The sequence below is a fragment of the Chanodichthys erythropterus genome, chromosome 15 (genome assembly GCF_024489055.1).
Source record: "Chanodichthys erythropterus isolate Z2021 chromosome 15, ASM2448905v1, whole genome shotgun sequence".
NCBI classification, from domain to species: domain Eukaryota; kingdom Metazoa; phylum Chordata; class Actinopteri; order Cypriniformes; family Xenocyprididae; genus Chanodichthys; species Chanodichthys erythropterus.
Genome location: NC_090235.1, coordinates 30929305 through 30953490, shown reverse-complemented (window position 1 = coordinate 30953490; position 24186 = coordinate 30929305). Strand labels below are relative to the sequence as shown.

General features: G+C 37.9%; 1 protein-coding gene across 3 annotated transcripts in view; it reads right to left on the bottom strand.

Moving 5' to 3' along the window:
* The window catches only part of ptp4a3a (protein tyrosine phosphatase 4A3a), a 42564-nt gene that overhangs the window by 3027 nt on the left and 15351 nt on the right, over positions 1–24186 (bottom strand). Inside the window, exons 1-5 of one of the 3 annotated variants that reach the window (XM_067411650.1) lie at positions 10755–10901; positions 9678–10146; positions 9106–9198; positions 3663–3793; positions 247–321 (exon numbers count right to left, since the gene is read on the bottom strand). In XM_067411650.1, coding sequence (XP_067267751.1) covers positions 247–321; positions 3663–3793; positions 9106–9198; positions 9678–9782 — 404 coding nt within the window. In that variant the 5' untranslated portion in view covers positions 9783–10146; positions 10755–10901. Of the gene's footprint in view, positions 1–246; positions 322–3662; positions 3794–9105; positions 9199–9677; positions 10147–10754; positions 10902–24186 lie in introns of those variants that run through there. The other 2 variants (XM_067411649.1, XM_067411652.1) reach the window with 2 other exon arrangements.

The window sequence follows — 24186 nt, the reverse complement described above, 5'->3', positions numbered from 1 at the left end:
ACAGTGGGCTGAAAATAGCATTGAAAACACAAGGAACAGTAACTGAGGGGGCGGAGCTTAAAAAAGGATCAATTGCGAATCTTTTGCGTACTGAAAGCTTTAAGCTTGGCCTTGCTATCAAAAGGTACTCTGGCAAGCATAGCAACTGAGAACTAGCATTTAAGATCCACTTGTATGAATACAGCAGTTGACGTCAAGAGCTCAAGGTTTTTTGTCCTTGAAAGAAGTCAAGAGAGATGTACGTACTGTCGGATGAACTGGATGGCATCTTCGTACTTCATCCCACTTTCAATCAGTGCCACGGCCACAAGTACTGGAGCTCTACAGGGAAAAAAGAAAAAACATTGAGAGATGTTATACGAAAAAACAAACAATGTCAAAAGTAATTTAGCTGTTTTTTGTACTTTTTGTATTCTTGTTTTATAAGAACAATTTGTATTTTGCATTTACTTTTTTATTATTATTATTAATATTAATTTTATTATTATTTTTGAATGTTTACTTAAAGGGTTAGTTCACCCAAAAATTTTAATTCTGTCATTAATTACTCATCCTCATTCGTTTCACACCCGTAAGACCTTTGGTCATCTTTGGAACACAAATTAAGATATTTTTGATAAAATCCGATGGCTCAGTGAGGCCTGCATTGCCAGCAAGAAAATTAAAGGAACACTCCACTTTTTTTGAAAATAGGCTCAACTCCCCTAGAGTTAAACAGTTGAGTTTTACTGTTTTCGAATCCATTCAGCCGATCTCCAGGTCTAGCGGTACTACTTTTAGCATAGCTTAGCATAGTTCATTGAATCTGATGAGACCAATAGCATCTCGCTCAAAAAAAAATGACCAAAGAGTTTCAATATTTTTCCTATTTAAAACTTGACTCTTCTGTATTCACTTCGTGTACTAAGGCCAAAGGAAAATGAAAAGTTGCGATTTTCTAGGCCGATATGGCTAGGAACTATACTCTCATTCCGGCGTAATAATCAAGGAACCTTCCTGCCATACCATGGGTGCGGCAGGCGCACAGGGAGCGTGCTTTGCAACCGTGGAGACATTTGTGAGAGGCGCTACGTAATATCATTGCGCCTGCTGCACCCATGGTACGGCAGCAAAGTATCTTGATTATTAGTTTTAAATAGGAAAAATATCAAAACTCTTGCTATTAGTCTCATCAGATTCAATGAACTATGCTAAGCTATGCTAAAAGTGGTACCGCCAAACCCAGAGATCGGCTGAATGGATTCGAAAATGGTTAAACTGTTTATCTCTAGGGGAGTTGGAAAATGAGCCTATTTTCAAAAAAAGTGGAGTGTTCCTTTAACACTTTCAATGCTCAGAAAGCTACTAAAGACATATTTAAAACAGTTCATGTGAGTACAGTGGTATAACCCTTAAATGTTATGAAGCAACGAGAATACTTTTTGTGCGCCAAAAAAAACAAAATCGTGACATTATTCAACAATATCTAGTGATGGGCGATTTCAAAACACTGCTTCATTAAGCTTCAAAGCTTTACGAATCTTTTGTTTAAAATCGGTGATTCAGAGCGTGTATCAAACTACCATAAATTTGTTAGTTTTTTTGGCGCACAAAATGTATTCTCCTCGCTTCATAACATTAAGGTTGAACCACTGTAGTCACATGAACCGTTTTAAATACGTCTTTAGTAGTTTTCTGGGCATTGAAAGTGTTAATTGTCTTGCTGGCAATGCAGGCCTCACTGAGCCATCGATTTTATTAAAAATATCTTAATTTGTGCTCCAAAGATGAATGAAGGTCTTACGGGTGTGGAACGGCATGAGGGTGAGTAATTAATGACAGAATTTTCACTTTTGGGTGAACTAACCCTTTAAATATTCAAAGGACTGAATTCTTAATTTGTATCTGTGTTCTATTGTTTTTATTTGTTTTATTTGTAATTTGTTAAGTTTGTGCTTTATTTTATTACTGACTGTTTACTTGAAAAAAACAACACACAACACAACCTGCATTCTTTCACTGGTAGTAGATTCAACTGCTTAAACAACTCTAACACACACAACTTTACTGGCTCATTAGAGCAGCTCAATTGTTCCATGATCTTAGATATAAATGACTGTAGCTGCACAGTGCAAAACATATGGAGCAATGCCACATTAAATGCAGTGGAAAATGCATTACAAGGAGTTAATTCATCATACAATAAGTACTGTGTCACAATCCTAAATGTCAAGATTCAGGCAAAGCAAGAAAAAATAATTTCCAGAAAAGGTGAGTGGTGGAAAACAATTGTTTGTGCAGTTGCTAGGTGTTTTGTGCTGTTGCTAGGTGGATACCTAATGGCCCAAGTCATATAAAAAGAGCCCACCCCCAAGTCTCTACGATATTCTGGTCTTTGCATATCACTCGGGTCCTCTCTTTAATGTCTATGCGATCTTTCCTCTCTATCTATCGCCTCCCAAGCGGAAAATCTTCAATCCGATCTCTTACAAAAGTAACAGCACACCTCTCCTTAACAACCAGCGACTGGGGTATGTCTTTAGGCACAGCACAGCAAATTTTAATACTTAACCATCAATACTTCTCTTTCAAACATACACTGTACAGTACAGACAGTTAAATCTTACGGCATAACCCCAGCTCTAAACAGTGCTGCCATCTGAAAATAAATGAGTCAGGCCAAAAAAACACTGGCACTCTTTCAAGATTCAAGGCCTATTCCCTTTGGAAATGGATGAAGTGCGTCAGAGACTGAGTTTTACCGCCCAAAAGACGAAAGCAGCAAGGCCAGACTACCTCCTCCTCCTCTTAACGTCACTTGCTGTTTTATAGCCGTTGTTTGTGTGGTTTTGTTTCGCTGTATGTGTACCAACAGAGATCATAAATACATAATCTGCAGGAGATCCTACAGATGAAACACATACTGTTCAATATTTGTAACGACAATAGTACTTTATGTACGTTACGCAATATTGTTGTTACCATGAAACTATTTACCCATAGTACCCAAATGTACCCATTGAACTTCTATGGAAAAAAACAAAAAAACAAAAAAAAAAAACAGCTAAATGAGTTCCCATTCATAAACGAAATTCAGCCACAAGGTAAATGGAAGCATCATGTATAGCTAAAATATCCCAGTCATGTGGGATAGACTGTCTGGCATAAAGGCCATGGACAGTGCATACGTTTGAGGGGGACAGTAATAACAAATGCCCGTAAAAAGCAACTTCCTGTTTTGTCTTCGGCCCTCACCCTGATGCCTCTTAAAACAGAGCGGGACTGCAACAGAGTCCGTGCACTTTAGAGACTGTTGACTTTGGCGGAGGACTCTGTCCACTTTAAATCCTCCTAAGAGGTACCTCTCGCTCACTATGTACGTAATATGGTTTCAGTCCATAGGGGACTATCAACTTCTTCCAGAGTTAATAGAGGAGACGTATCTCCTGGGAGACTAGAGGTGCATAATGTTCTATAGGGCACACAGTACACATTCTTTTCCAGATTAAGGTCTAGAACAGGGCACCAAAGGTGGGCTTACTTATGGGCCACCAGAAGAGAAAATGAACCCATTTGCCCCCCAAGTTCCCAGGCCTGAGCAAATCCCAGCTAGTTAGCTAGTTAAAGATATGTTTAAACCTTCAGATCAGTGCAATTCTTTATCTGTAAGGACATTTACTGACCTTCCTAAACCGGCCACGCAATGCACAGCCACGCAGCAGCCGGGGTCTTCAATGAAGCGTCTCTTCAGGAGACTCAACCAATCCTCCACAACCTTAGAGGGAGGAGGAGCGCCATCATCAAATGGCCAGTCCTAGGGAGAGAAGAATACGCTACACCTTAACATGAGCACATTAAATGTCTGTTTACACTGAAAGACAAGCTTTGACTTTGAAACAATACATTACTTTGGACTTCACCTGATAAACTATATTCAAATTTGTTGCATCTAATGGTGGCTTTTGTTCATGTTGCCTCAAGTTAGTGACAATGAATAACATCCAGTCAGTTTGTTGCTGCAAATTGCTGTCAATGTGACAGTCCATTTAAGGAGTCAAAGGTAAAAATGACAAAAAGACAAATGTAGATATTTATATCAACATTTATATAATATCAAACCAAGTGGCATTCATTTGAAGGAAATATAGTAAAAACAATTCTAAAGCAAAATATTTCAAAGAACTTAAAAGTATTGAAACACTTTGTGGTTGTCCAACGTTAGTGTTTCGTTCAATGTTAATTTGATGAACTACACGTGGTTACTGCGAGTGGACACCTGTGTGAATTGCAAAAATGGCTCAGAAAGTGAAGTTAGTTCTGAGAAGAGCTAGTACAGGATTTGTTTACAGATGCCACCAGGTTTGCATTGCAAACACTTTTTTTTAAATGTGACCTAAGTGTCCAAATAATGGTTGAGGCTACTCTATCAGTTTTCACAGTATAAGAGAGGATCTGTAGGCTTTTGCTAAATGTTTCTTACACTTGGTTTATTTATAAAAGTGGGTTATCCAAATGGTGAAGGTGCTTGGGGAGGTCAGACCTGCAACAGTACTGGGTTAATGAGGACCATTCAGAAATAACCATCCACGGGTGCATTTCCCATACAATGACATAACTGGCTGTTGAAGTACCATAGTATGATGCATTGTTGGAGAAATTAAATCACAACTGTTTCCTGAAACCATAGTAACTTTGACGCACATCTATTGTTCAAGCCAAGTTGGTTCAACAATATAGAACTATTGCTAATGATGTCGACATGCAGGTGGAGTAATAACTTCTACTAAATCATCGGTTCAAGATCAGCTTAATGTCCGATTATTGCCGTCCGAGGACTACTTCACTTTTTTGTTCTCCTTAGTTTTTCCAGATGTTTGATTCAATCATGGGTTCTCCCTTATGTCAAAGATATTAAAGCATTCGACTCTTCGAAAATGGTGGTTTCTTGATCTTGACAAAGTGTGTATATATTTAATAGATAGATAGATAGAAGATAGAAATCAAGACTAACAAAAACGCAACATGAAATGCAATTCATGTACCTTCTTCTCTGAGGTGAATATATCTATTGTGTTCATTGTAACAAGTTCACATCACATTCACATCGGTCAACTGAGCCAAATTGAGTTCTGGTTGGGAGATGAGTCAGTGAAGAAAGTACAAGTAGTGCATATTTATTCATCTTGATTTCTCTCAACTTGTGTTGTTTTTCTGGGCGAGACGAAGTGAACCATGGAGCTAATAAAGACTCACGAATGCACAACAGCCAAGGTCAGGATTTTCGTTATATAATAGGCCAACATTAAATTTCGGCTTGTTTTTCACAAAACCTTATTGTATACCCCCAGAACAATTGGAATATACGGCACGTGTCGCATTGGATCATTCTGTGATACTTTTGCATCTTAAAAAGCTTGATGCTGGTAACTATTTGCTGCCATAATATGGACAAGTGCAAACAGGTAATTTTTTTAAAAAATTCTCAGAAAGAAAGAAGGGCATATGGCATTAGATCAACACCAGGGTGAGTAAATGATGACTTTATTTTCATTTTAGGTTGAACTATCCCTTTAAGTCCACATGTGGTTCTAACAAAAAAAAAAAACGTTTCTAACTACAAGTCGAGAGCTGTAGTTCCAACCACACAAATTTGCGATGCTGTTTGCAAATGTTCATTAGAAATATTTTTTGGGAAACACCAAATTGTTGGAATGTTGGAGCATAGTTGGCTAGCAATGCTTTTGGGAAACTTACTCCAGAACAAATAATTGCACTACAGAATCTGAGATCACTGCTAAATGCGTGTTTGAAGCCATGGAGTCTCTTACCGACTGAGATTGTTGGGTTTTTTTTTGGGACTTATACAGTACAATATGGTTTGAGACTTTCAGACACTGCTATAAACCATTCAGTTTACCAACAAATGTGCAAGTTCAGGGTTTGATACAAGCGTTGGTGATGTACTGTCATCTATCAGTCCCTGCTCCTGTTCAGGTGGATTGTAAAAGCGGTGCATGCTTCTGTGTCAGTAAGGCAAAGTGTGAGGCCCGAGAGGCATGTGGAACATGGCATAAATTTAGCATACGCATTTATCTTTCCGGTGCTCTCGTGACCTTAAGTTGAGAGGTGAATCACAATCATGCTGAACAGGAGACCGGGAAAATCCCACCTCTCCTCTTCCGTTTGCCCACCTAAACCACTGCTGGGGGAGTTTGATGTGGTTCAGCTACTGAGGGACGTGGTTTATGAAGAACAGTACACTAACTGGCATGTCTTCACAGGCACAGATGCCCACACAAACACGTACTCATGTGATCCACAGAGGCTTGGCAGGGCAGGCCTTAATCATAAAGAGCTTTCTCACAGTACAGGCACATAAGTTGGCATTCAGATGCCTCAAAATATTGCTTATCACACGGTACCAACAAGTGATATGTAGCCACACAACTGCCCCAGGGACAGAACACTCAACACTAGCAGGTGTGAGTCTTTTCAAGTAAACAAGTCAGACCAGCAAGGCCTTTAGGAGGCTGGCTTTACTGAAAAGCCTTTGAAGCATGAATGACGCGCCACAAACACTTCCTCCACTTCCCTCCAGCCCATCCTATTGATTTCCTGGGCAAACATGCATCAGAAACCTTTCGGGAGCGGATGGAGGGCCACTGATGTAATGCAGGTTGGGTAAACAGCCGTGGCCTACTTTGGGAATCCAGAATTGGGTAGCGGGGTCACTTGCTCAAGCCTGCAGTCTCGCAGATCTCTGTACAGTGTTGTTCTGAGTTGGAAGGGTGCGGAATGGCACGTGTGCACCTCCCAGGAGCACACAGTTTACTCCCTTGTTGCAGGTGTTCGCACAAATACATGAGGCGAACAACACTGGTGATTGTTCCCACTGGGGCCAGCATGTCCTTTATATTCACAGAAGGCAGTAAAGACAGGACTTATGCAACAGTTTGCCTTGAGTTTTTCTTTCTTTTTACAGTTTTGCTGCGAGAAAGTCAAGAAGAAAAAGTATAAAAGAAAGGCTGGGTGGTGGGGGAAGGTGGGCAGGGACCGATCGGAGGCCACACGGAGCGACCAGGCTCTGCTGCTACCATAGCAACTGTGAAAAGTTGACGTCGGTAATAAGAAACACGTGTGGCTGCTTGGAAGAGAACATTCTCTATAATGAATTTAATGTGTGTGTGTGTGTGTGTGTGTGTGTTAGAGGGAGAGAGCGAGTATACGGGGGTCAAGGGGGTCTGTGGGGAGCCGTTTCACTTTTCACTTCTAACGCAGAACACTTTCAATAACTGCCTACGTGCACCAGAAGCTCTTACCTCTCCATTATGTTCACCATATGGCCCTATAAATGTGAAATAAACATGATTTATTTACACATCTCAAGAATAGTTAATTCTGATTGGGTGATTGTTGCATTCTGGGGTCAAATATTTTTGCATATTGACCACTAAACTGTATATTTGAGTGTTGTCCTGGGTAATCCATTTTCTAAATAACAGCCCTAGTCACTAATATCACTCTACTGTCTTTTTTTCCATATTATAAAATTATTTCAAATCGAACCAATATTTTATGTCCATTTATGAACTATCTGGCAAGTAGCGATGTATACTGCAAAACTTGCTTTTTCGTGAATTTATAATTACAGTAACACTTTACTGTCCAATTCTCACTATTAACTAGTTGCTTGTTAGCATGCATTTTACTAAGATGTTGGCTGTTTAATAGTACTTATAAAGCACATATTAATGCCTTATTCTGTATAACCATACTTCTACATGCCTTAAAGGATTAGTTCACTTTCAAGCCATCCTAGGTGACTTTCTTCATTTTGATGAAAACAATCAGAGTTATATTAATACATTTCCTGAGGCATCCAAGCTTTATAATGGCAGTGAACAGGACCAACAAGTATGAAGCTCAAGAAAGTGCATCCATCCATCATAAACATACTCCACACGGTTCCAGTGACTGCCTTCCGTATTCAACTTACGAAAAAAGCGTAACAAATCGCATCAGTTATGCTTTTTCCGTAAGTTGAATGCGAAAAGCGTAGGACATAGTGTAGGCGTTTTGAACTGCGAGAGGCGTTACACTTCCTTCGTAAGTTGAGTACAAAAGGTGGTCTGGCGGAAGCTAGATATTTTACTTTAGAACTTAAATATGGATATTTTTCTTACACAAATGCATCGCTTCGCTTCAGAAGGCCTTTATTAACCCCCCGGAGCCGTGTGGAGTACGTTTATGATGGATGGGTGCACTTTCTTGAGCTTCATACTCATTCGTCCTGTTCACTGCCATTTTAAAGCTTGGAATGCGTCAGGATATTTATTAATATAACTCCGATTGTGTTCATCAGAAAGAAAAAAATCATATACAACTAGGATGACTTGAGGGTGAGTAAAGCTTGGGGTAATTTTCATTTTAAAGTGAAGTAATTCTTTAATCCTACCCAGTACCTAAACTTAACAACTAACTTATTAACTTTTAATAAGCAGTAATTAGGAGTTTATTGAGGCAAATGTCACAGTTAATAGTTCGTTAATAATCAGAATTGGATCCTAAACTAAAGTGACCATAATTACTCTTTTGTTAATGGTTTTCCAGTTAAAATATCTAAAACTTGAAATTTACTTGAGAAGCAACACTAAGACTTCAAGACTTTTCACATTTTGCATAATTTTTTTTATTGAATTTTGTCTAATTAATTTTTTTACTTATTTTAACGTGTTTACAAGTAAAAAAAAAATAAAAATCTGCCTGTGCAATATGACAAAATACACTTGTATTAAAGATTTTTTAACAAGAATGCCAATGTCTTAATCTCTTATGCAGCGTTTCTTCTCAAATATATGTTGTTTTAAGGAATTTTAGATATTAAAACAGGAAAATAAGACTTGTTAAGAACACATTTGCTGTGCACTAAGTTAGATAACCTATAGTCAGAAGGACAACATCACAAAATAAATTCAGGGTGACAAGATCCTTCATGTGGAAGTTTTGATTACCCAGTTTTTTTTTGTTTTGTTTTTTTAAAGTGATTATTTTTTTTTTTGTAAGTAAGTAATATCCAGCTGACAGTACATTATGGCCTACAAGGGAATCAAAAACATGTGCACTTACCACGACAGTGATCCCATCCTTTTCCAATGGGGTTTTGTCGTAAGTTATCTCACAAACTCTGACCACTGTTGTGGCACCATACTTCTTAAGATCCTAAAGTATGATGGGAATAGAATAAAAAAAAAAAAAAATCAATTCAGTAAAAACAAAAACAAAAAAAAACAATTACCATTTGTTATGACATAATTTTTCCACATTAAAATACAAACACAATCATTTTAATGGGGTGAGAGGTAAGGTAAGCCGTCCATGAACACGCTCTGTCCCTCATCCCTGCCATGTGACGGAGCACTGGGATGGGTTTCCATAGAAACGAAGGCTTTGTGGATGTGCTATTATCACTAGAGCTTCTACAGTTCATGTACACTTTCCCAGCAAGATAAGAATGAGTGGGCCATGTGACAGTGGAGTTGTCTTAAGATAGACCACGTGAGCCGAGACGGGACATGCTGCTAAAATGAATGTGTGTTCAAGCGAGGGATAAAAGTAGAAGCGGAGGGTGGGAGGAAACAGACGACACAAATACACGCAGAGAGGGGACTCGCAGGATAAGATGGTGTACAGATGCTCACCTCTATGAAGCTGCTCAGAGTGGAGTTTGTTGGGTTGTGTGTGATTAAGAACCTCATGTTCTTGTAGCACACCTCCACAGGGGCCGGTCGGTTCATCCGAGCCATTTTGCTTCCTCCAACTCAGTGTCCAAACCGTTCACAAGCAAATTAACCCAGTGGATGCCTCTGATCTTTCTTCGTGAATAAAACACTGCAAAACTCCTAGATGTTCAAAGTCCCCAATATCTTCTATCCTCTCTCTAATGGCTTGCTGTAGCCAGAGAGGTAAGATCACCCCATTAGATTTAGGAGGAGTTTTGGGTGGCAGGACCACAAGTAGTAGAAGGAAGAGCGTCTCAGTGCATCCAGAAATCAGTGGAAAGAGCGCAGCACATTCTCCATGGGTTTAGACGTGTAGATGTTGAGCGTGGCAGTAGTCTCCAGTCCTCTGCAAGAACGCCATGGACAAAGCCACTACTGAAGAAGAGAGCTGTTGGAAAGAGAATCGGAAAAATAGATAAGTGAGTTTTCTTCTCTGAAATAACCTGACACGCAGAACCAGGGCAGTCCGTTGAAGACAAACATGACGCACACATGACAGCGCAGCTCACGTTAACTATGAGTGTGTGACCGCAGATTACATACAGTGTCCTCGGTCCCACCCACACACAATCCCACTCACACACACGCACTCAAAACATTGCACAACACAAAGGCTGATAGGGACTTGAGGGTTTACAGAAAGCAGAAAATGAGAGTAAATACATTTCCCAGGCTTTTTCCTTTTTTTCTGCCAGACTTTTTTTTTTTTGGTACACAAAACTATTTTTTATTTATATAAAAAATAGATTAAAAAAAAAAAAAATAGTTTCACAAGTATAAAAAAAATGTTATAAACACTTTAATGCATGCACTGCCACTTTAAATGTTATATACATTTTTTTATCTTTAAAAGTTAATTTTTTTTACAAGCAATCACTCAAATTAGCAGTGTTGAGCAGTGAAAGATCAACAAATTTAAGGTATCGTACTCTAAAGTGACATTCACAAAAATAACATCTCAATGCAGCATTTCAGATCAAAAAGTCTGTTACTTACCTGTGCTATGTCTCTAAATAATATTTTTATTGTTATTCATTACAATTCAAATTGGTCAGACGTACAGGCGAACTGTGAGAGATTCTTATGTATGAATGTTGCTCTCTTGCGCTCTACAGTTTTACTGAGCGCTCCCCGCAGATCTGAGACTGCAGGGACCTACACGAGTGTCTTCAGCAGTGAAATCTACAGCAGTTAAAGGTACAGAGACGCCTGAAATCAAATTTTCGGATTTGGCCAAAACTGTCTTGGAGTGCCAAGTCACTGACTGCTTACACCAAAGTGGAAAAACTTTGTTTCTAACACCCATTTGTCACAGAGAAGAAAACAATTCAAGCAATATTTACATGATTTCTAAAAGGCATTCAACACCAAATACTAAAATACTCAGTATTTATTTTCAATCATTTGTTTACACTTACAGTTTTACAGTTTTTTTTTAATTCACATATTCTGATTCTTTAAAGGGATAGTTCACCCAATATTGAAAATTCTGTCATCATTTACTCACCCTCAAGTTGTTCCAAACCTGTAAAAATTTCTTTGCTCTGTTGAAGATATTTTGAAGAATGTGAGAAACGGAACAGTTCTGGGGCACCATTGACTTCCATAGTATTTTTTTTTTTCTACTATGGAAGTCAATGGTGCCCCAAAGCAGCTTCGTTACAAACTTTCTTCAAAATGTGTTCAACAGAACAAAGAAATGTACAGTGGCATGAAAAAGTATGTGAACCCCTTGCAGAATCTGTGAAAATGAGAATTATTTTAATAAAATAAGAGGGATAATAAAAAATGCATGTTATTTTTTGTTTAGTACTGTCCTGAGTAAGATATTTTACATAAAAGATGTTTGCATTTAGTTCACAAGACAAAACAATAGCTGAATTTATTAAAATAACCCCATTCATAAGTATGTGAACCATTGATTCTCAATACTGTGTGTGGTTACTTGATGATCTATGACTGTTTTTATGTTTTGTGATGGTTGTTCATGAGTCTCTTGTTTGTCCTGAGCAGTTAAACTGAGCTCTGTTCTTCAGAAAAATCCTCCAGCTCCTGCAGATTCATCAGTTTTCAAGCATTTTTGCATATTTGAACCCTTTCCAGCAGTGACTGTAGGATTTTGAGATCTGTTTTTTCATACTGAGGACAATTGAGGGACTCAAACTCAACTATTAAAAAAGGTTCAAACATTCACTGATGCTCCAGAAAGAAACACGATGCATTAAGAGTCGGGGTGTGAAAACTTTTGAACAGGATGAAGGTATCACCATTTTTCTTATTTTGTTTAAAATAAGATTATTCTTATAAAATTATTCTTTGTTTTTCATTTAGTAATGCCCTTCGGAACCAACAGAAGATACTTGCATGTTTCCCGGCAGAAAAATTAAGTACAATTTACCTTGATCGTTGAATTCAAAAGTTTTCACCCCTCGGCTCTTAATGCATCGTGTTTTCTTCTGGAGCATCAGTGAATGTTTGAACCTTTTTTAAAGTTGAGTTTGAGTCCCTCAATTGTCCTCAGTGTGAAAAGATGAATCTCAAAATCATACAGCCACTGTTGGAAATGGTTAAAATATGCAAAAATGCTTGAAAACTGATGAATCTGCAGGAGCTGGAGGATTTTTCTGAAGAACAGAGCTCAGTTTAACTGCTCAGGACAAACAAGAGACTCATGAACAACCATCACAAAACATAAAAACAGTCGTAGATCATCAGGTAACCACACACAGTATTGAGAATCAATGGTTCACATACTTAGGAATGGGGTTATTTTAATAAATTCAGCTATTGTTTTGTCCTGTGAACTAAATGCAAACATCATTTATGTAAAATATCTTACTCAGGACAGTACTAAACAAAAAATAACATGTATTTTTTATCATCCCTCTTATTTTATTAAAATAATTCTCATTTTCACAGATTCTGCAAGGGGTTCACATACTTTTTCATACCACTGTATACAGGTTTGGAACAACTTAAGGGTGAGTAAATGACGACGGAATTTTCATATTTGGGTGAACTATCCCTTTAATATTATATAAAGCTGTGTTTTGCATGACAATCTGTTAAAAACATTTGTTTACTTCATAAATTTTAAGTGTATCACTTTATTGTACTTAAATGTAAATTAATAAAATAGTTATTAAACATATCATTAAAAGGACAAAGTTTAATACAATACTGTGTTTGTTTATCTTTTAAACCTGATTTTATGTAATTCAATATTGTCATAATACCATAATATGAAAATTGTATACTGTCACATGGCTACTTGTCACATGAGACACAGTGAGTCTTCACACTTTTTTTTTTCAATGTTGTGTGTGTTTGTGTGCGTGTGTGTTGATTTTGGCATTAGGCAGTGCTAAGAGTACAACACTTATTTGTAGCTGAAAGCCATATCCATAGCCCAGTTTTTTTTAACATTTACTTAGCATTTATTCAATATTATATTTTATATATATAAAGTTTTGCTCTCCTGCAGTATTAAGTAAATGCTTCAAAATCAGGCACATAAAGACTTCATTTGGAAAGTTGTATTAGGCCTATAACTGCCATCCTAATCCACCATTTATGGCTGGTAATTTATTAAAACTTTAATACTGAAGCTTAATACTGAGGCCTAATTTGCCATTTCCTCTCTTCAAAATAATTTTTTTTTTTCTAATCCACACTTCCAAAATTCCTAGTTGCTTAGACACAAACTAATCATTTCATTCACTTTGTGGAGCAAAAGAAAGAACAAAACAATAACAACCAAACAACAATGACCTACTTAATGTAGTTAATATAAGCCTACTTTTGAACAGCTTTACTCAGGAACAAAATTGAGACTGTGAGGGTTATTATACACTGGGATTTTTCACTATATTTGTGTTTGCAAAGGCAAGCGTTACAAATTCTGCTGCACTTTTGTTAATATAACTTGTGGGTGGGCTCTTTTGATTATAACTTGGTACATAAACTACTTAGCAACAACCCAAGACACAGAGAACCACCACACACATTTTTGTCATAAAATGTACAAATGCAATTAAAAAAATTGTAACTATAAAATTTAAACTAATACAATTAAAACATGAATTAATAAATTAAATAATATTTTAATAAAAATGTTTGGAAACTCACTGCATTATTTGTTGCTTTTAAAAATGTAATTTCATATAATTTGACACTTTAAGGCCAATTCACACCGCACCGACAAACGGCAACACCAACAAACGCCAACGAACAAGTTGGCCGTTGGATTTAGAATTCTATGAGAAAAAACTGTCATGTTCACACCACCCCAACAAACACGTCTACATATGTAACCATGTTAACAATATTGTCAGGCAAGTTTATTATATTAATAATATAGTATCATATATATTTTCATTGTATTACAGTATTGAGGAAAAACAAAAATACCTGAAATCCGAAGCGCTGTAGCCAACGATCTGATCGTAACCTATTGGTTTGTATACACCGGTTTTTAAACCTTTTTATTAACGAGACCCATAAGCATATACAACCATGTAGCTAAACAAGCCAAAACGAATTGTTAAAAACGAAACTGAAGGTAAACCTGCGTTGCTCTCATAGTGGTTAACATTACCTCTCTCTCTCGGTGAAGAGGAGCAGCTGCTCTTGCTGAATGGCACGGATTGCACTATGGACTATTGTACCTTTTATATATTTTTATTTTTTTAACTGTATTTTATTTTTTATAATGAACAAGCTGCGATGTCACGTTTCCAGTACATTGTTGTGTGTGAGGCGCGGGCGCGATCAAACAGCTGTCTTTGCAGGGGACTTGCCTCATCGTCATGGCAACGGTTCATAGCCAGGTCAGATTACATCAGAGTTTGTTGCCGTTTGTTGGAAAACTGTTCACACCATTCCACGACCCGACAAACGCCCATTAAACATGTTCAGTCGGGTGAAAACCGACTCCGAACAACGCCAACAAACGGCAACAGACGCCAACAGGGGTTTCACACCGATCCAACAAACTCCAGCAGACGAGTTTGTTGGCGTTTGTTGGCTGTTGTCGGTGCGGTGTGAATTGGCCTTTATATGTCTTTTAAAAATATACTCTAAAATGGATTCAGAGATTTAAGAGATTCTGGACGCATGAGGAGAACAACGGTGGCTCTTCATTTGATATTAAGAACTTTGTGTGTTTGTGATTCTTGAATGTCCTATTTAGCATCATGTATATATGATATGATCCCAGCGATTACTGAAAGTAAAGCCACTGAAGGGTTAATTTCATACAGTTTGTTGCTTGTACACTGATCCAATTCATTTTTTCCATTTTTTGATAATGTAGCATTAAGTTTGGTTTCATGGGATTTCACATATATTAAAGTTCAGTGTTTCTAGTTCCAACAATATGGAAAAGATTTTTCTGAGCTGCATATAAATCTAGCCTACATGTGTGGAGCAATGAGCTATGAACTTCAATTGTTGATCAAAAACCAGCATGTAAAACAAACAGAGAGAAGAATACTTCTGACACCAGGTCCACCGGGGGTCCGACCCTGAGGTACTGTACTCCTTTACTCCATGCAGAGTAAGGTTAATTGGAAGATTCTGTGCTATGTCAACAACACACAGGGGTCACACACATCAACCGATACACACAGAGAGGATTGAGAAGATCGGTAAACAAATGCTGTCGAGGTAACAGCACCACCAGTATTTACTCGGAAACCCGTAGCATTACCATTAACTTCAGCACTGAGGGTAACCATGACAGTGTTTTTCTTGTCTTCACAGACCAATTACCAGCCCTTGTCCCTTGAGACCGCAAATACTGGTTAAATATTTGTGCTGACAATTTAAAGTGCTGCTGTGGGCATCTGGGATCTTCATGTTGTCGCACTATCAAATAATCTATGGCAAAACAGGACGGGGAAGAAAGGAGAAAGAAATTACACTTATGTTTGACAGCAAAAAAGGAATTTGTAAAAGATTAAAAGGTCCCTAAATGAGGGGACGTGGGTTGGAAATAGATCAGGGACCAACTGGGGCTCTTTACAAGTCCTCAGTCACGTTGGTGACCCATAAGAAACAAAACACACAACAACTACTTAGATATTCATTTCTACACATAAATTGGTGCCATGATTCTCGTTACCCAAACTGGCCTCTCAGAAGCTTCTTGGACTTCAATCAGTTGAGTTGCTATATTCAGTCACAGAATGTATGGACAGTGCCAAAAAATGGGCTCTTCAAAATGTCAGGCTGTAGACATGGACATCCTGCAGTATGCTCCTACTTGAGAGAATATCCATTTGAGTGATCACAAAAAAAAAACATTTTTTTTTTTAAATGTCTGACAAAATCAGATGTGTTTTTAGCAATATATGGACACTAAGCAAAGATATTCAATAGGATAACTGCATATTAAACAAAATCATATAGATAAATAATAGTAATGCAATGAAATTTAAGCAACCAAAAACATTTGAGCAAAACAACATTTCAGGCTTTGGCCGAAAGTTTTGGAAGGCCAAAAAAAAGATCACTGTTGTCAATCACAGACATATCTGTTGAGCACATGAACACAATGACCAATCAGAGGTGTTTGAGAATCTGCTTAACAGTGCTCAAAATGCTAGGAGGAAATGCTGGTATAGTCACATTTTTAAAATTTCAATGCGGACTTGGTCCCGAAGTCGGTACTTTTGACAACACTAGCCAGTACGTTTACCTTGGTTTGTTTGTAGTATAGTGTGATATCGGATATGGGTAACATTTAAAGCTGCAGTCCACGATTTTTGGCCCTCTAGCGGTTAATAAACAGAACTGCACGCGTCTTGCAGAAGAACATTGTAGCCGGAACTACTTTTCTCTGTGTATGTCTATGGCGAGTCACGCAGTTACTGTGATACTCTGCGGCGGGTCCTACCAGTCCGGTCTGAGATAGTCCGAATATAAACACTTATTATAATTGTACCATAATGATTCAGGGTAAGACAAAAACATGGTTTGGAAAATGGATTCATGTTGTACATTCTCATTATAACATTTTTGTAAATTTTGAACACAAAAAAAGTTGCAGACAGCAGCTTTAAAAGAAGATGCAAGCTGGTCATCAAAAATTCATATATAGTTAACAAATCGGAATCGGAATCAAGACCTGCAGTGTAAATGCATCCAAAGAGACAAGTCTGAATCTATAGACATGAAAGCCAGGCTAATAGTATCTCACAAACAGCTCAGAGTGATGATGTGACTGGCCCATGTGGTGCGTGTCACCTGCATGATATAAATAGGCCCGGCAGCTGTTTTCAGATGCATTTAGCCCTGACTGGACTGGGCCACTGGATATGAGATAACAGCAGGTGGGGGTTTGTTTCCAACTCAGTCTAGCTTAGTGAACTTTGTTTGAGAGACCAATCTCTATCCTAAGTGATGGAAAATCTGTAATTAATTATGGATTCATTGGGCTGTTGAACTGGAAATAACAACATCATAAAGTTGTTGTGGTGGAAAGTACAAGATGAAGTTATCCAGGAAACATGAGATCAGGACAGAAATGCACAAGCTAACTTACTGAAGTGTCCATGACTGTGTTCGTTGGTGCGTTAGCTTTAGCTGTGCTACTGAAATTGGTATCGAGAATCGTGAAATTTCACTGGAATTTGCATCAACTACTTGAAATGGGGTTATGACTAAGATCCTATGGTTTTCCGTGATATGGAAAATAAGGACGGAATCACAGAAACCAATGACAGAATGCCCGGTTTCTAAGCCTAGTCCCAGACTAAAGCCGCATTTTTCCACCGCAGGAACTTTCCCCAGGAACTAAGAACTTTGGGGTGGTATTAGGTGTGTTTCGAATGCAGGAACCAGGGTTTAAATGAAGTTCTGGTTAAAAAATTCCCTGCTCACTAGGTAGTACTTTTTCAGACTTTCAGAACTTTGGGGGGTGGGACTTGGGTGCTGAACATGCTGATTGGTTGAGTTCATGCAGCATTTTATTTCAACCATCGTTTTTTAAAGTCTGTTGCGGTGCATGCAGTAAGAGTTGTTTGCTATTCCAATCAACAATGGAGTTTAAAAGTACGACCGATGGACTGACGATGAGGTTCAGGCTTTGTTAAGCTTATATGCATTATGCAGAGGACGAAATCTACTGAGAACTGGAAAATCGTGCGCAGTCCTACGTCACCGGATCATCTTCACGGGGTGGGGAACGTGATGGAAACGCGGCTGCATGTTTGAGTTGTTTTAACCATAAGCAACTTGCAGTGACATATCTTAAAATATGTCAGTGCCATTGTTTTGTCTCAAGATGCACACCAGTAATGTTTTTTTCTAAGGCACGTTTATAAAAGCTACTTAAATTGTCCTAATTAAACCAAGGCCTAATCCTGGCTTAATCTAAGCCTTGTCTGTGAAACGTCTGAATGTCACAGAATTTGGCAAAATGTTGATGAATAATTCAAAAGTAGGGCTGTGCGCATCGCAATATCGACTAGTATCTCTGAATATTAAGTACAAAAAGACCGCTGCTGAAAACTACCATCAGAATCTCAAAAGGTCTTCATTACAACCAGCCAAAATAAAAGCTAGATTTTACTGTTAAAATAATGACAGAAATCTATTGCTATTGTACAGTAAAAGGTCATAATAATAATAACACTTTTAATACAGTGTTTAAGGAATATCACAAAAAGCTACATAGTGGCATACTTCAAAACTCCAGTCCATGGTGATAAACAAATGAGATTTGGAGGAGGTATTGTGTACTTGTGTTGCAGCAGGTGATGGGCCCTTAGGGGCAAATCTGCACCTCTACATCTATGTACACAACTATGTGCTTCCCACAGGGATAGAGCAGTTGGTCTCCAATAATCTCAGAAGCATGGATCACCATGGCAGGAATTTGTCCAGCTACGTGCGAGTCACGACTGTGGTGCCATGAAAGCAAGAGGTCCCTTCACTTAGAGCCATTGTGATGTATATCACATACTAACCCGCCTGCATTGGTCATGGGAATATTGGTTTGCATTTCATCATGTCAGCTTCAAGATCACATTCCTCAGTCCGATTGAACTGCCACAAATTGAACTTTCACCTCTAAACTAAACTAAAGGGTTGGTCATTTAATGGGCAACTATGAACTACTGATCTCTTTTGGCCCTATTCAAATTAAGTCTATGGGACAAGGCATTCCAGAAGGTTTAAAAGAAGAAACTTGATTCTTTAGTGCTTCTTTATTCTTTCATGCAAAAGTGGGAATTGTGAGCTGTTTTACTTACTTTAAAGGGTTAGTTCATCCAAAAATGAATTTAATTAATTACTCACCCTCATGTTGTTCCACAGCTGTAAGACCTTCGTTCATCTTCTGAACACAAAGATATTGTTGATGAATCCAATGGGTCAGTAAGCCCTTGATTGAGAGCAAAGCCCTTCAAACTCTCAAGGTCCATAAAGGTACAAAAAACTAGGGATGTCCAGATCCGATCATGTGATCGGAAATCGGGCCCGATCACGTGGTTTCAGACTCGATCGGAATCGGACGTTACCTCCCGATCAGGACTCGGATATATATGTATTAGGGGTGCAACGGTTCTCGGTAAAAAAATCGAACCGTACCGTATGGTTTGTTTAAAATAGCAACGTGGAAAACAGTCGATGGATGCGCAAAACGTTTCAGTCGATGGATGCGCAAAACGTTACAACAACGATAATCAAAAAGCGTGGACAAAACAGTCACTCTTTGTAAACTGTTGACTGCGAGTGCCGTCTGCTCTCATGTCCAGTCATTTACGCCGTCATCACCCGGGTGTTGATACAGGTGAGACCTGAACAGCATCCGCTCATCCGAAGCGCACACACGCTTATTCCAGTCAGCGCGCAAATACTGAGTTCTCTTTCACGTCTTGCGCTTCAGCGGACAAATTCATACAAAGTATTTAAAAATGCCCGTCCTAGCGAGTATCCTAGCAAACATAGTCGGTTATGTCTTAAGTGAATTAAGACATTGAGTATATTAGTCGAGAAAGACATGTATGTGGAACAGTAAAGGTATGTATCTGGATTGTGCATGTCTTAAAAGGGAGAAAAACTATTCCTGCTGCCTGTTTTTAATGTTAAATAAAACAACAAATAACAAATAATTCACTTACTGCTCTTGACTGAATAGTTTTTGTAACTTCAATAATGATTAATCTTTATTTATTTTATACAGTAAAGATAATATGCAGTGATATTTGATTACTTTATCCATTTTCTGTACGTGAAAACGACTGTTATCTGAAAAACCTGAAAAGCACTGTTCCTGGATCTGTTTTTTCGCTCTTTATTCTTTTTCATGTATTATAGAAGTATCGGATCGGGACTCGGTATCGGTAGATACTCAAAATCAAATGACTCGGACTCGAGGGCAAAAAAACGTGATCGGGACATCCCTACAAAAAACATATTTGAAACAGTTCATGTGAGTTCAGTGGTTCTATCTTAATATTATAAAGCAACAATAAAACTTTGTGTGGCAAAAAAACAAAACAAAATAAAGACTTTAACAATATCTATATGGGCTGATTTCAAAACACTGCTTCAGAGAATCAGTAAATCAGAGCACCAGAGTCACGTGATTTCAGCAGTTTAGCCATTTGATTGGAGATCCGAATCACTAATTCGAAACAAAATATTCATAAAACTCAGAAGCTTCTTGAAGCAGTGTTTTGAAATCGGCCCATATAGATTTTGTCGTTTTGTTTTTTTGGTGCACAAAAAGTATTCTTGTCGCTTTATAATATTAAGATAGAACCACTGAACTCACATGAAATGTTTCAATTATTTTTTTGTACCTTTATGGACGGTGAGAGTTTGAATGGCTTTGCTCTCAGCAGAGGCCTCACCGAGCCATTGGATTTCATCAACAATAACTTAATTTGTGTTCGGAAGATTAACGAAGGTCTTGCGGCTGTAGAACGACATGAGGGTAAGTAATAAATGACATTATTTTCATTTTTGGGTGAACTAACCCTTTAATCATGAGACTGCTGTTATAAGCGCACAAACTTCTGGTTATGCATTACATCATAATAATGGATAATGGAACTGAATTTGTATTGAACCCAGAATAATTCTGTAATCCAGTGCTTCCCAAACTGTGGGCCGCGGCCCCCCGGTGGGCCGTAGCGGTATTGCAGGGGGGCCGTGGATAGGCTTAATCAAGATATTAAAATAATTAAAAAAATTAAAATATACTAATTGTTCTGAAATGTGATTTCTTCCCTCCTTATTACACAAACATAAAACATATAAAAACATTATTTTTTCACATTATAGCGAGGTGAGATACATTACTTATTTTCAAACTGACGTCAGTTGCTTAGCAGGAATTCACAGTTGGTCAATTCAATAATGCCACGGTGGAGCAGAGGATGACAAAAACCCAATAACAGACCTAACTGCACTTCAAGTAAATGTAAAACTAGTAAGTAGCTACAGCGAGGAGTACATGTATCCTGTACGAACCTGAAAAGTTCATTTGCAAAAACCGATAAACGCCATTTTAAAATAAATAAATAAATAAATAAATAAATAACTGACTGCTGTGCGTGTGCATTATTCTCCACATAGACTATAGCACGTTCTGAACTCAAAATCCGTTTTGTCAAAAAGCCGGTATTTTAGTCAAAGCTGACTAAAAGTGATCGAGGATTTATAATTTCGACCCCTGCAAGTCCTTGTACACCTTACACGACTTTTACATGCTGAACCCTTGTTTGTCCTTTTGCGTTTGTGTATGTGTGCGCGCGCGTGTATGCAAAAGTGCGTGGATGCGTGTGTGTATGTGTGCCGATGTTAGCGTGTTTGTGTGCACGTGTGTTTGAGTGCGTTTTAAATTACTTGGTTTTGTTTAACTCTGAAACATGAAATGTGGAGTTGCTTTTGCCAAAAAACGACTGTTGGAGTTATCTGCTTTTGCTAAAACTTTTATTTTTATTTTTTATTTATTTATTTACATACTTTTAATTTTGTATGTTACCTGTATTTTTTGGAGTTATTACTTAATCAAAACAACCCAACTGCAGTTTGATTGATAAAAAACATGATTTGTGAGAATTCATAAAAACGGAGTTATCTGTTTTTGCAAATGAACTCTTCAAATATATTTGTAAAGAATGTTTACGTCATCTTTCACAGGAATATAAAATATTATATTTTATGGTAGTTTCTTACAAACTGAAAAAGAAATTCTTACAAACTGGTTAATAAATGTTGATAATTTGTGGGGGGGTCGTGGAGCTTTTGCTATGTTTTTGGGGGGGGCCTTACCACTCTGAAGTTTGGGAAGCTCTGCTGTAATCATTCTAGTAAAATTCTTTTTATTTTTTTTAAATAAATGGGTTTATTAATGTTAATCATGTTTACATCATTCACTAGCAATTCCAGAGAAAGCAAAGAAGCACAAAGTACTTCACATTTTAAAGGAATCTCAAGTTGTATTAACCCAGAACAGTCCTTTCAGATATCACTCCTGTCATTTTCCTGCTGCAACGAAAATGGACTCATTCAGATGTACCACATGGGTCTCACTGCTAATAGTCTTTAAATGCAGCTGAAGTTGTCGAGTAGGCCCACTTACAGGAAATCAGGAAGAGGCCAACAACCTACAGGTGCCTCATGTATATGAGATGGGTGAGTGGTTTTCTTATGAAAAGACACGTTATTTCAGCAGCCAACAAGTTAAGAACAGCAGATAACATGTTGCAAACACCTGCTGTAAGCAAGCTGAGCGATGTCAAGAAAACACAAACAAATTAATATCATTAATAAAAAAAAACACTCATCTCCTTTTTCTGAATGAAGAAATCTGTTCATTTTTACACAATTTTGATGTATTAATAATAGTTTTGATGAAAATGTTCTTTATATTTACTCAATATTTAATCACATCACATTCATTAAATTTTAGCCCATTTTATTCCGATTGAAATGTTATATAATTGTATTCAGTGAAAACAACATTAGTCAATGAATCTCATACGTAGCCTATTAAGTACTGAATTGAGAAAATTAAACTGCTAGCAAAGTGGTTCACAGATTCTCAGCTCAAGCGGATCAATACACAACATAACTCTTTCGTCATGTTTTAATTACATTTGCATTTAATCACTTAGAAGATGCTTTTGCCCAAAGCGACTTACAAATAAGGAGAGCAACAGAAGCAGTTGAACCAACAAAAGAGCAACAATATGAAAGTGCTGTGACAAGTCAGTCTAGCACAGTACACGTACGCTAACCGTTTCTTAATAATGGCAAAAGACTCAGCTGCTCGGGTTGAGTTAAGGCCCATTCATACCAAGAACGATGACTATCAAGACAACTATACTAAGATACAGTTCTAAAAATCGTTCAAAATATAAAAGAATAGCAGAGTCCACAGCACAACTGTAATAATTAACAGCACAGAGAAATGATACAATTGGAATCACTAACAAAAAAAAATGTTTATATACTTTTTAATAGGGCTGCACGATATATCGCATGCGATTGTCACGCGCATTTCGTCAGTAAAGCCGGTTCCCTGATTACCGCAAAATCGCCATCACCTGCTTTCAAATGGAGCGGCATTTAATAGACAGAGCCGTAGTTCACTGACAAGCCACGCAATATCGCGAAGGCGATTCATCTGCGATATGAACGCGATATTGCGTAGCTTGTCAGTGAACTACGGCTCTGTCTATTAAATGCCGCTCCATTTGAAAGCAGGTGATGGCGATTTTGCGGTAATCAGGGAACCGGCTTTACTGACGAAATGCGCGTGACAATCGCATGCGATATATCGTGCAGCCCTACTTTTTAACCACAAATGCTCATCTTGCACTGGTCTGCGATCCGCCACACATGATGAATCACATTACAAAGTTCAGTCATGATGTTTGGCAGAAGTACCTATCCAGTGTCTACAAAGTGAACATGAAAAGATTAAGCCAAATGCCCTTTACCGAAGAAGAAGAAAAAAAGAAAGAAAAAAAAAAAAAAAAGGTAAATGATTTTGAAGTGAAAATGAGATGAGTTTTTGCCCTACCACCACGGTACTTCCACCAACGTCACACGTGACCTTTCTGCAGTTGAACCCCAGTGAAGTCCACTAATATATGGAGAAAAGTCCTGGAATGTATGCCTTAAAAACCTTAATTTCTTTTCGACTGAAGAAAGACAGACATGAACATCTTGGATGACATGGAGGTGAGTAAATTATCAGGAAATTTTCATACAGAAGTGAACTAATCCTTTAATAAACAGAATGATATTGTGCATTAGATGTTAAAATAGTTACATTATAGTTATCTTTATAGTTATTGTTCTTGGTGTGAATGAGCCTTCAGGCAGGTCATTCCACCAGCAGGAAACAGTGAGTGTTTACTTGCACATTCTCAACAAGAATGGAATGGAAATATGTTGCAAACTC